Source organism: Vicugna pacos, chromosome 16 (assembly GCF_048564905.1).
Source record: "Vicugna pacos chromosome 16, VicPac4, whole genome shotgun sequence".
NCBI classification, from domain to species: Eukaryota; Metazoa; Chordata; class Mammalia; order Artiodactyla; family Camelidae; genus Vicugna; species Vicugna pacos.
Window position 1 is genome coordinate 16726863 of NC_133002.1, and position 13686 is coordinate 16740548.

Below are 13686 nucleotides of genomic sequence, written 5' to 3' on the forward strand. Positions count from 1 at the left end.
TTTTACCTCATCTGCCCTTTAAATAGCCCCTCCCCGTCCAAGCAACTGAGGTCCCATGGGAGTCAGCCACGAGGTGTGCTGCCTGGATCTCTATTCGAGAAAAGAACTTGGCGTTCAGCTGCAAGGGCTGCCGTTAGCTGACACCTCCAGCTGTTAGTGCCACCAAGACTCAGCTTGGCCTCTGAGCTGAAGGGCACATTCCTCCCAGGCAGCCTCCAGCAAGGACTGACCCAGCCACAGGACAAGGGACTGGCCACCTCCGCCTGACTCGGGACTCCTTTAACAGCCGGTCTGCTCTGGGCACCCCAGGCAGCTGCCAGGGCCTGGTCAGACCCGCACGGTTCTCTGCCCAAACGGCCGCCGCCTCCCCTTCCTGTCTGGGTGTTGCGTCTGCACCATGGTCTACAGGCCTTCCTGGCCCATTCTGCTTCCTACCCCTTTGGTCTTTCTCAGGGGGTACTCTCCAAGAACACTCTTTCATTCCCAATGCTGTTGAAGGGTCTGCACCCCACAAGGACAAAACTGACATGACCCAGGAACCGTGAAAAATCAGACTTGGGTCTTGCTCTGCCTCCTCCAGCCCCCTTGTTTCCCCCTTACCTCTACCATGCCCCTTTGGGCCCCTTGCTCCGATGACCCACTGAAGCACTTGTTCTGATCCTAGTCCAGGGTTCCACCACTGCCAGTGGGAGGCCCCCACCACATCCCAGCCCTGTGCACGGTAATGCAGACAGCGGATATGCGAATCTTTAACAAAACTCTGTTCCCAGGGTCTCCTAGGTACAGTCTATAGCCTTTCATCACAGCCCTGAGGTCACTCAAAGTTATACACACACTTTCAGCTAACAACAGCCTAGCATTTAAAGTCTTTCCTGAGACTTTATAATCAGGTCTCCTTACTGGCAGCTAATCAGACTGAGTTCCCATTCTGAAACTATACGCCCTCTTCGAAAAATGCAGCAAAATAAAGCACTGGCATAGTGTTCTTTCCATCCCCTATCCATTAGTGTTTTAAAAAGCAAGGTCACTTAGAAACTGGAATACAAGCACCCAAATAACTCAAAAACTCTAGCAAGCGGGCAGTGTCTTCACAGTTTTGACACTAAAGAAAGCACACAGGGGTTTTCACAATACCTGGGCAGGTATGGGCTAGTGAGAGGTGCTCTTAAAATGTTACAGATCCTCTACCTAGTCGTTTATCATGGGGCTGTTTAGGACAAAGGCATTAATTTGCAAATATTGCCTATTTCACCCCAAGAAGTTTGGGTAGGTGCTGTGTAGTTTAGAGTCACCCCTATGTAATCCATGCAGTGACCCCATCTCTGGAGTTTTCCATCCTGGTTGCTCTGCCAGTCCAACGTCCCACAACTGCCTGGGAGGCACCCACCTCCACCCAGCCGCAAGGTCACGGCCTGCCCCGGGTGGCCTCCCTGCCACAGTGAGTGAACAGAGGATGCAGGCTAAGAGACCCAAGTCTTAGTGACAGCTCCGCCCCCCATTCCAGGCCTGTCACCTGGACAAGTCGCTCCACCTCTTAGGGCTTCAATTTCCTCATTCAAATTCAGATTTAAGAATGACTCCCTGGAAAAGTATTTAGCGTTCTGACTTTACCACAGATACACACACCTGTCACCTGCCAGCCCAGGCCTCCAGCCCTAGGTTTACCATCTCTCCCAAACCAGCCAGGGAGCACCTTGGAGGCCAAATTAAATCCCATTCGCCTCTGCGACGGTACAGAAATGTTCCGTCTTGTTTTTAAATGCAACCCTGTGGTCACCAGCATCTAAATCTGTGTGGGAGGCCAGGAGGACCAACCGGGACATGAAACCCAGAGGCCAGCTGACTCTCCGCCGAGCTCGCTCAGTTGGAGGAAATAAAATTTTGATAAACCAGAGAAGCGCCTGGTATCCCAGAATAAGCCCCGGCTATTCTGAGTAAGAGACAGTCACAACCCGGCCGCGGGCCTGAGGCTGAGTAACAGATCTGCTGACGGGCCGCCCCTTCCACGGGACTCTGGAAAGTGTGCGACACGCACAGGGACGAGGAAGGACCAGAAGCGCGGCCGGAGCCCCGGGAGTCCGCGCCCAGCGCCCGCGCGCCCGGCCCGCCGGCGGCCCGCCCCCGGCCCCGCGCCCCCGGGGCGCCAGGTGAGCCGGCGGCACTTCCTCGTCGCGGCGCGGGCACAGGTGATTGCACAAGCCCCGGGCGCATTCCAGAGGCGGGACTCGCGGCCGGGAAGTTCGCGGCTCCGCGCGCCCCTCGGCGCCCGCGGGCGGCGCGGCCCGGCGGAGGCGGTGGGGGAAGGGCGCCCGGCGGGAGGGGGCGCGGCGACCCCCGCCCACCGCACAGACCTGCTTCGGGGTCCTCGGGCCGCCCCGAGTGGTTGCCCATGCTCGGCCGCCTCGAGCCGCGGCCGGCTGGCCGCCTCGGACGGCGTGTCCACCGAGCGGCAGCTCGCGCCGGCCCGGACTGGCGAGGCAGCTGCGTCCGGCGGGTCCGCTCCAGTCAAAGAAAGGGCCGGCGCCTCCAGTCCCCGCGGCCGCCCGGCCGCTCCGCGCCCGCTCATCTGCATGCGGCCCGCCCACCTCATCTGCATACCGCCCCTCGCGGGCCCGCCCACCTCGGCTCGGGCGGCCAGCCGGCCCGACACGGCCTGCGTATCTGCATACCGCCCACCCACCTCATCTGCATACCGCCGGCCCACCTGATTTGCATGTCGTCCCTGAGCATCCGAGGGGTCCCTCCCAGGCGGGGGAGGGACGCGCCCGCTGCCCGACTTCCTGCCTCTAGGGGCGGACGCCGCGAACTGCAGCTGGACACCGGCCTGGAAAATCCCCGCTGCGGGGAGGCTGAGGCCGAGCGTCCCGAGAAAGGCGCGGTCCTTCAGGAAAACCTGGGGTTAGCATGCGACAGGCGCTTCCTCAGTATTTTGGGGTGTTGGTAATTAGTCCGTTTTGGAATGAATGAGCAGACGAACAAACAACTTGAGGGACGGAGGTGGTGAAGAAAACGCTTTAACGAAGACTTAACGGCGTTCCAAGATGAATACTGCCACTCGTTATAAAAATTCATGCCAATCCTAAACAGAAACTGCTATCAGAAATGACTGACTTATGGAAATTATCCCGAACGACTTTCATGGTTAGCCACACAGTGAAATGCTTAGAACTCACTTAAGTCCTGCAGCAAAAAGTATCTCATGGAAAGTAAAAACATGAACGGGACGGACTGGCCCCGTCTCCTGCATCACCTGAACCCTGGTCCGCCTCAGCTGTCATTCAGCATCGGGTCACAGCAGTTTATTCCTTTGGCTTCTGGGACACCACATTCTCCTGGTTTTCTGCCCACCTCCCCAGTCCTCGTCTCAGTCCCCTTCATTGGTTTCTCCTCATCTCCTTGACCTCTAGACCCCAAGTGCCCTAAAGCTCGGTCATCTCTGTCCAATCTAGTCATCGCCTCTGTCTGACTTGCTCATCGCAGCCAACCTGTGGCTTTTAAATACCACCTGTATACCTTCGGCCCAGTCCTACCTTCTGAACTCCAGACTCCCCTATCCAACTACCTTCTTGACACCTCCTCTTTGATGTCCTAACATGCATCTTCAGGTTAACGGGAACAAAACTGAATTCCAGACTTCTTCCATCCATGTCTCACGTAGTCTTTCCATCTCAGTAAATGGAATATGTCGAGATATATGTGGCAAATGCCACCGTATCTCAGTGCTCCTCACCACCACAGCATCACTGACCAGGACGACGGCAGCTGCCTCCCAGCCAGTCTCCCTTCTTCTGCCCTGCCTCTTTATCCTGTAATCTTTACACAACAGAGTGACAATTCTAAAACGCAGGTCAAATCATACAACACCTCTACTCACACACTCCAATGGCTTGATGTCTCACTCAGAGGAAAAGCCAAAGCCCTGATAATGGCTTCTAAGGCCCCTCCCTCCACCAGGGGACTCGCCTTTCCCCTCTCACACTGCTCCTCAAACCAGCTCAGTTGTTCCCACCCCAGGGCCTTTGCACTTGCTGTTCCCTCTGCCTGGAAAGCCTTTCCCCACATTCCTACATTACATAGACCATATGGTTCACTTGCTCTCACTTCTTCGGTCTCTGGTCAAATTTCATTCATTCAGTTAAGGGGGGCTTCTCTTGTTACACCACACAAAATAGTTAATCAGACCCTCAACACACACACTCCTCTGCTTTGTTGACCTTTGTAACATTTACTACCATGTAGTAGACAATATACTTGTTTATTGGTTTACTGTCTCTCCAAACATCATGAGAGCGGAGAATGGCTGTACCATAAACAAGTCAGCTCTTACACATTACTTACTTTCAGTAATAGTGCCACAAGGCAGTTTCTCCAACAAAACTAGTTGGTCAGAGCCAGAAGTCATAGTTCTGTTTCTGTAACCTACGAAACCTGGCACAACACAGAACACACCGGAGCAAACAGACTAAGGAAGATACATGACATAAGGAAGATTTTAGAGCAGAGACGCATATGAGGTCAAGTACAAGTCCCCATCAAAAGACGAAGAAAAAGCCCAAAACAGATGGTCAACGTCCCAAAATACTTATGGAGCAAAAGACAAAGGCTGAGTTTGTGAATACTGTGACAGTGACGGAGCTTCAGTTTATGGAACAGTTACCTACTGGTCCAGAGAGTCTCGGAACCTGATGGGCCATCTCATTAATCCCATCAAGTGTTATGCAGTGAACGTGCATCCCTTTATGAAAACTGGACAAGATACCAACCCAAGATACATCCCCGACAACTATGGCTCTTTTATAGTCTAAAATATTTACTCAAGTCCTGTGTGTATTTTATCTCCGTAACATCGTTGTAATGTTGTCTCTCTCATCTTTGCTGGAACTTGTTTATTTTGGGCCTTTCATTCTCACAAGGATGAATTAGCATCAGCTTCCCACTGACTTGGGGTTCCCAGTTTTGCTCAAACCCCTCCCCACCTCGATTTATCAAGGATGCAAGATAAACAACAAGGTCCTTGGTATAGCACAGGGAACTATAGTCAATATCCTATAATAAAAAAGGATATGAAAAGGTACATACACACACACACACAACTGAATCACTGTGCTATACACCAGAAATTAACACAACGTTGTAAACCAACTATACTTCAATTAAAAAAAGATTCAGTGTGAAATTGGAGGGAAAAAAAAGAAGGCAAATCCAACTTTATCACACCCCTGCTTAAAAGCTCCCCAGGGCTTCCCTCTACCCTTAGGATAAAGTCCCCAGTTCTTCCCTACAGTGTAATCTTGTACCCCACCTCCACACCTGTCAATTCAGCCTCATCTTACAAAAGTACACCATCCCTTTATCTCCCAGCGACATGGCCAGTTGTGGTGCCTGGAAAACACCCCACTGCCTCGGGCCTCGGTGCCTTCCTTTCTGCGATGTGCCCTCTGATGTGGTACCCTTCTAACCTGGCCACCTGGCAAATGCCTGTCCTTTCTTCTAAATTCTTGGTCCAGCATCGCTTCCTCCAGGGAGCCTGCCCACCCCAGCCAGAATTAAATCCCCTACGGTACTTCCATACCTTGTAAATATGTGTATGTTCCCACAAAACCACACTATGTAAACTAGTCTTCTTTAGAAGACTATGAACTCTTTGAGTAGCAGTGATGCTGTCTTAGTCATTTTTGCCTCCATAAACTCTAATAAATACTGAAGTAAATAACATATTTATTTACTCTATAATCAACGAAAAAGCTAACTTCTCAAACAAAATAGCCATCAGTTCACCTGAGGGGTTCTTTGATATCCAGAGAAATCCTTGTTGTTGAAATAATAAGACTAAACATTATTTTTAAAAATCAAGTATGCCCAAATAATTAATGTTTAATTTTAACAAAATTCAAATGAATCATGAATGTCATGCATTTAATTCCAAAGTTCACCTGGAGGAATAAAAGCATGGGAAAATCTAAGAAAATCTGGAAGAGAGAGAATGAAGAAGAGAGATTTGTCTTATTAGAAATAAAAACATGCCATAACATTACATCAGAAAAACAGCGTGGTTACAACAGAACGGAAATTCCCCAAAAAACAGATTTAAAAGAATTTAACATGAAGTAGCACTTCAAGTGGAATGCGGGCTGTATCTCACTCTTTATGTCAAAAATATAAATTTAAGTGTAAAATACGCAAAGATAGAAATCCCAGAAATAAACATGGATGAATATTTTTTATAATGCTGAAGGGGGAACGCCTTCTTTATTGTTCATCTTTTCATTTTGAACATTTTCAAATTCATGGAAAAGTGTGGGGAGAACACCACAACTGCACCTCTGTTCACCTGCATTTACCAATGATACATTTTATCTCCTTTACTTCTCTCCACCCCTCTCCGTTTTCCGTCCCATCGATTCCTTTGAGAGCACGATGCCGACACCATGACGCTTCACCTCCAAGTACTTCCAGCATGACCCCCGGCAGCACTCTCCTGCAGCAGCCTTATCACACCCACGGAAAATCATATGTTCAAAATATGATACAGTATACAGTCTGTACTAAAATTTCCCTGTCTCCAAAGTTCTTTGTTTTCTTTCTTTTTTTCTTTTTTTCAAAAACCACCAGGATCCAATCAGCGTTAAATACTATTTATGGAAGACTTCCTGAAACAGCCTGGACCAATGCTAGTTTTAACGTGGTCACGCGGTTTTGAAAGGAGATAGAGAAACTGAACACACTCCTTGTGATCATTCCTGAGGGCGTGACCTCACGATGCGCAGCATTCGCCCTCACTGAAAACACAGCTTTTAAAGAGAGCCTCAGAACAGGTTGTGGGAATCACAACTCGGGGTAAATGACAGCCACCCACCCAAGGTTACGTGAATAGGACGGAATTTCCAAGGGACTCAGAGTGATCATCCGGAGCCCCAGGGAGGTGGCGCGCTAAGTTCCACAACCCGTGCTAAATGACCTCAAAAATGCTCTAGGGTGGTCCTAGGTGCCTATGACGCTTGTTTAAAAGAGCAACGATGTAATTCTAAATGATTATATTTATCTAAGGTGTGATTTCAAAGGTAAGGGTGTAACTAAATTGATAAATTAGACATTTAAATTATGTATTTTCTAGCACAGGGAAGTATATTCAGTATCTTATAGTAACCTATAATGAAAAAGAATATGAAAACCAATATATGCATATCGATATCTATGTATGACTGGAACATTATGTTGTACACCAGCAATTGACACGTTGTAAACTGGCTAGACTTCAATTTACAAAAATTAATTTTAAAATTATGTATTTTCTATTTCATTTATATTTGAAATGGATATTTAAGGAAGACCAAAAAAAGGGTTTTTAGGAATCTTCATTGAATATAAGAACCTCCTTACATTTAGGCATTTATACAATAAAATAATATCTACATGGCAATATTTTTAATGCTTTCTTATATTGTACATATTAATATGTGTAAAAGTGAAATTGGACATGTATGTAGCAAATTACTACAAATAACCAAATAACAAATAACCAAGTAATTCCAAAAAACAGAGTTATACAGGAGTTGCTTTTTCTATAGCAAGTATTGCTAATGCCTTAACAATAAACATGTTTTACTTTCATGATCAGAAAACATAACAAGAAAAAAAATGTGCATATCCTTAAACTTAGCAATTCTTCTTCTAGGAATTTATTCAAAAGAAATAATTACAAATGTACATAAACATCTCACTACCAAGATATTAATTCTTAACACTTATTAAAAAATAAATAAACAAATGGGACCTAATTAAACTTATAAGCTCTTGCACAGCAAAGGAAACCATAAGCAAAACAAAAAGACAACCTACAGAATGGGAGAAAATACTTGCAAAAGATGAGACTGACAAGGGCTTAATCTCCAGAATATATAAACAGCTCATACAACTTAATAAGAAAAAAACAAATAACCCAATCCAAAAATGGGCAGAAGACCTAAACAAGCAATTCTCCAAGGAAGACATGAATGGGCAACAGGCACGTGAAAAAATGCTCAATATCACTAATTATCAGAGAAATGCAAATCAAAACCGCAATGAGGTATCACTTCACACCAGTCAGAATGGCCATCATTCAAAAGTCCATGAAAGGTAAACGGCTGGAGAGGCTGTGGAGAAAAGGGAACCTTCCTACACTGTTGGTGGGAATGTAGTCTGGTGCAGCCACTGTGGAAAACAGTACTGAGATTCCTCAAAAAACTAAAAATAGATTTACCATATGATCCAGCAATCCCACTCCTGGGCATATACCCAGAGGGAAACTTAATTCAGAAAAATGCATGCATACCAGTGTTCATGGCAGCACTATTTACAACAGCGAAGACATAGAAACTAAATGTCCATCGACAGATGACTGGATAAAGAAGCTGTGGTATATTTACACAATGGAACACTACTCAGCCATAAAAAATGATAAAATAATGCCATTTGCAGCAACCTGGATGGACCTGGAGATCGTCATTCTAAATGAAGTAGGCCAGAAAGAGAAAGAAAAACACCATATATCACTCAAATGTGGAATCTGAAAAAAAAAAAAGGACACAAATGAACTACTTACAACTTAGATGATTGATTTCTTGAATATGTGTGAGCACATCTGATTGTCCTTTATGACTGGATTACTGCATTCTATTGATTCTTATTTTGTGGTTGGCTTTATTCCTTTGATAACTATGTAAGTTTAAAAAACTAAAGCTCTAAACTGTTCTTAAAAACAATGAACAGTAATATATGTAAAAAATGTTCAGTATATTATATATATATTTCCATGTAACATATTGTATATGTACAGTCAAATTGTATCAATTTTACCTAATAAAAATGAAAAATGAAAAAAATAAAGTCTGTTCCTTTAAAGACAATCGGGATTCAAATAATGACCTCAGACTTAAAGTAACACCCCAACACAGGTCTAACAGTCACTGGGGACTACCTGTCTGTCAGCTGTTCCCTCCTCCTTTCTTGCTGAAGAGCTCCATGGATGTGAGACAGGACATTGATGGAAGGTCAAACTGTTCTTAGCTCAGGAGTGACTCTTAGTGACATAGTCTAAGCCAATCACAGCGACTCCATTTTCCTTGCTGGTGGCTGGGGGAGGCCTGGTGGGAGGGCTGGGGAAAGCTTTCTTGCCCTGAAGGGGACACACTGGAAGAGATGCCCTTTTCCTCCACTGGACTTTGTCCTCTGCTCGCGCTCAGCAGAATTACAGCAGCCAACTCCACTCAGACAGGGAGGGGAGCTGGCCAGAGGGCTCTGTCCACACGATGCAAAGGGTAGACCAGAAAGACGGAAAGAACTGGCTCCTCCACGACATCACTGTGTCCCCAGATTAGACCACCTCTGAGTTACCCACCTTTTGTTTTGTTAATACTGCATGGTACGCTTCCGGCATGTGGAAGTCCCGCTGAGTCAGACAGGGTCTGACCTCATGGCTCTTTTTCTCAAGTCAGGGATTCAGGTTAAAGAGACTAGCTAGCCTGCCAAGGACCTACAGGTGAAAAGGAAGGAGCAGGGGTTTAAGTCAGGCCCGTTGCCTCCAAAGGACTTACTCTTTCTTTTTCTACCTCTTTGCCTCAGAGAGAAGCCGAGCCCAGAATCTTCAAAGTGAAGCCACTAATTCAGGATTCAGGATTCAGAAAAGCAAAGTTTCTTGTAATAAGTAATTGTAAACTCCGAGAGAAAATCTTGAAAACCCTTCCTGGGTTACAGAAAACACATTTTTTAATTAAAAAAATCTTCAACAGGGCTCAACTTAAATATAAGTAACATCGCTACAATCTAAGTGAAAGAAGATGAGATCATCAGCAAGGCAAACCCCATCCAACAAAATTCCCACTGTCCGTCCCCGTCTCCGCCAGACTCATTGAGTGCCCGTGTCACGCTCCCCTCCCCCTAGCCTCAGAGCTCTGTTACCCACCCACCACTGCCCACGGAGCTTCGTGTAAATAATAAAAACTCATGACTGGCCTCAGGATTCTGAAGTTCACATCATATGTGAAAGACAAGCCAAGGCTGAACATTTACCGGCGTCTTGGTGGCACGTAAGGTTCCCTAGGCTGCCGAGTCCAGGAGCACAAATGGGGTCGAGTTAACAGTATGAAAAGGTATCTTTCTAGCTCTGATCATTTATTACTATAACTCGACCTTCATCCCCACTGCAGACAGGCCAAGCCTGCCACCCAGCCAGCGCCGCAGGTGTCTTTTGCTTCTGTGCCCGGTGTGGTCGGATGCTGCCCTGCCAAGGGCCTGCCCTTGAGGATGCCCGAGTCTGGCCGGGGGCCCTGGACCCAGAGCTGCCGCCCGGCCTGGCAGGCCTAGCAGCGACGGTCCTTCTCGCTGTATCTCTGCTGAGAGGGGTGTTAGGAAAGAAGACCACTCTCGTTTACTGCTGGTTGCTTCTGAGAGCTGGGTTCTGTCTGGGTCATGCTTTCACGTTCTTTGTACTTTTCTACATGATAAGGATTTTTAAAGCTATCAAGCGCTGATCATCTTCAAAAAAACAATGTCATTTTTCTTAACACAAACTGTATGTTACCAAAAACACTAACGTGGCATTTTGTGCCCTATACTGAATATAACAGGAGATCAGATTTTCCACGCCTCGGAGGGGCTAGGGACCTGTTTTGTACATGACGCTCTTCACGTTTTCCATACTCTAAAGGAGTGGGGAAGCCTTGACTCTCTTAACAAGTCGAAGGCCAACCTGCTTAGCAGAGACAAGAGTCACACGAAGAAAACCAAGAGAAACTTAAACGCAGGGAGAAAGTCAAAGGGAGGCAAATGAACAAAGTTCAGTAACTGGACCAGAAGAAAAGTTCCCCAGGCAAACAGCATGTCTATTGGTCTAAAAACCTCTCCAGTGATGAAAAGGTGGCAGGAAAAGTCGAGGGAGGCTCTGTCGTGGTTGCCTGGAGCCCGGGGTGGGGCGGGGGCACCGGAATTGACTGGAATCGGCACGAGGGACCTTTCTGAAAGTCTTCTGAAGCTCCATCACGGTGGACGGCTGTACGCTTACTAAACACCAGCGGCTTGCACGGTTCAAACGGGTGAATGTGATGATATGTAAATTATACTTCAATAAGACTGGGTTTTTTTTTAAATCAAGGGAGATAAATGGATGAGCCTTCAAGACTATGAATTATTTCTGAACTAAAAAGAGCCCCGTCTTCATTCTGAATCAATTAGCGTGACTGAATCCTGGGGGGATGCCTCGCTGCTGAGAAGATAGGCTGGGAAGACATAGGCTTTGAAGATGAGATAAAGGGGGAGAGAGATAGATGGACTTGCTTCCGGAACACGCTGATGGCAGCTCCCACACCCGGCTCCATGCAAAGCCACAGACAATGACTGGGCAGGAAGGAGGGACAGCGCAGGCCGGGACCCGTGAGGCCCTGACGGGAATACAAAGGCAGCATGCATTTGAAAGGGGGAAAAGCACATCCTGTTGTGAGATCGAGAAAGACTTCAAGGAGGAGATGCTGCCTACAGGCTGGAGCTGGTCCCTCTGTGGCTGGAGGAGCAGGTGCCTGGCAGGACATGTGTGTCCCCAGATGCGGCCCCCAGCAGCTGGGCTGTGCCTGTGTTCATCCAGGGGAACAAAGGCTTGATGGTGAGAATGTCCTGCGTGTGTCCCTGCGCCTGGGACTGGAGCTCAGGGCACCAACAGGGTGGAGATGGGGCTGCAGGGGTCACGCTGGATGGAGGAAGAGGTTTGCCCCAGTCCCTCTTGCGGCCCAGCAGGGCTGCACCTGAAGTGTCTGAGCAGACGGGTGGCTGATGAAACCTGCAGTTCAGGATGGCTACTCTGCTGGCACAAACCGCACTGTCTCATGTACCTGCTGCCTGACACTTTACAGGTATCGAGTCACCATGTGAATAAGACGCACTGACCAGTATCCTGGGTGGGATGAGCCCTCTCGGCGCCTCTGCTCCCTCTACGTGGGGCGTTCCTGTACCAAGAGGCCTGTGTGTTTGTCACAACCCCAAATATGGAATATGTTCGAACTAGTGATTTTATTTACATAGCTGAATTATCATGGGAACCAATGCCATATGAGTGCAAAGAGAGACGCTTTCCTCAAAAGCCACTCTGAATGCTTTGAAAAGGCTTGATGAAGGGAGCTGTTTAAAAATGCCAGAAGCAGCTACACGAGATGAGGGGTCCGTTTGCAAACCCGAGAGAGGACCCCGCAGGCATCTTCTTCTTCCGGAGCACCCAAGCCCTCGCTCCTGTCTAGAGACTAGAACTGCAAGTCCGGGAGGCGAGGTCCAGGTGTGCGGAGATGCTAACACACTCCAAGAAAACGCCCTGGCTCTGCAGTGGACGGTGGCGGGCGGGAGCACTTGGACATTGTGGGTGAAAATAAAACGTTTAGAGTGTACGTTTTGCTTTTAGGATTCCCTGATTTAACCAACTTCGTTGACCAGTTGACCCAAACTGGTCCCCGTCACTCAGGGCAGGAGTGTGAAGCAAGCGTTAAGGACAGCCCAGCTCCAGCCGGGAAGCGTTGGTGCTTTAGATGAGAGACGCTGTGCAGGGTGGGGTCAGGGGAGCCCAGAGGAAACGAGACATCGCGACAGAGAGCATCACACACTGAGGGGAAGGAGGCTGGCAGGTAACAGCAAGGCTGATCTGGGCGAGGGAGCCTGCCGCAGTCCTGAGGAGTCGGACCTAGAGGAAGCAGGGGAGCCAGGGCAGCAGGGCGGTGAGCGTCCTCCCCATCAGTCCCACTAGAACGCAGCGCAAGACCCCGGAGGGCCGGGCTTCCCTTGGCTCGTTCAACGCTGCATCCTTGGCACCTAGGAAGATACCTGGAACTCGGTGGACACTAAGCATTTGTTGAAGGAGCAAACGGATGGACACACACGTAGAACATCCGTGAGACGCTGTCAGCAGCTGGGGGCGTGCTTCTGGAAGGCAGTGCAAGGTGGGGCAGAGACGCAGGTCTGGGAGTCATCAGGGACATTCTAGTCCGCGTACCTGGAAGACTGTCTCCTACGAGGGAAGACAACTAGGAAAATGTGTTTGAGCGTAAAGGCAACCCCTTCCGGCTGGGGAAGGATGTTCACGAAGATCTGATCCTGTCACTTCCAAACCTCTCCACCGAGGAGCGCGGCACAGAGTAACACCTCCCCAGCGGTAACCAGGATTCCTCATTTACTGGGGCGGTGTCCCTGAACTTCTCTGGCTGTTAGAACATTCCTCTGGATGTCAAGTCAAAACCTGGCCCTCATTTGACTAAAAATGACTTGTTTTGACTGAAAAAGGACTTGTTGACCAAGTGCACTCAGTGATAACTTTGGGAGAAAAAAAAAAAACACCTTGTCTTCCAGGCAAGGCGCCCTGGAGGCCAAGGCAGGGAGGTTTTATTGAACTGCAGTAGTTCCCAGCCCAGGGGTTCCGTTAAGGGGGAGGGTTTGAGGGAAAGCACATGTTACAAACGCAGCTACATTTCACCCTCTGCCCTCAGATCCTCCCAGAGGCCGTTTCATTTCATCCACGAAACTGCCCGAGGTGGGGTGTGATTAACCTCATCTTACAGGCAGGGAGACACATGATGCTTCTCCAAAGGGGAGATTCTGAGCACCCCCAACAATGAGCAACGATGATGCCGACGGGAGAAAAACAGGGGGAGCTTCCCAAACAACCAGTGTGACTGT

General features: G+C 48.2%; 1 protein-coding gene across 9 annotated transcripts in view; it reads right to left on the bottom strand.

Annotated features, from left to right (window-relative positions):
• Nucleotides 1–13686, bottom strand: part of SPECC1 (sperm antigen with calponin homology and coiled-coil domains 1) — a 190029-nt gene that overhangs the window by 107150 nt on the left and 69193 nt on the right. Inside the window, exon 1 of one of the 9 annotated variants that reach the window (XM_072938479.1) lies at nt 2352–2556. The exons of the other annotated variants lie outside the window; for them this stretch is intronic. Coding sequence (XP_072794580.1) covers nt 2352–2391 — 40 coding nt within the window. The 5' untranslated portion in view covers nt 2392–2556. Of the gene's footprint in view, nt 1–2351; nt 2557–13686 lie in introns of those variants that run through there. 9 annotated transcript variants of the gene reach the window in all.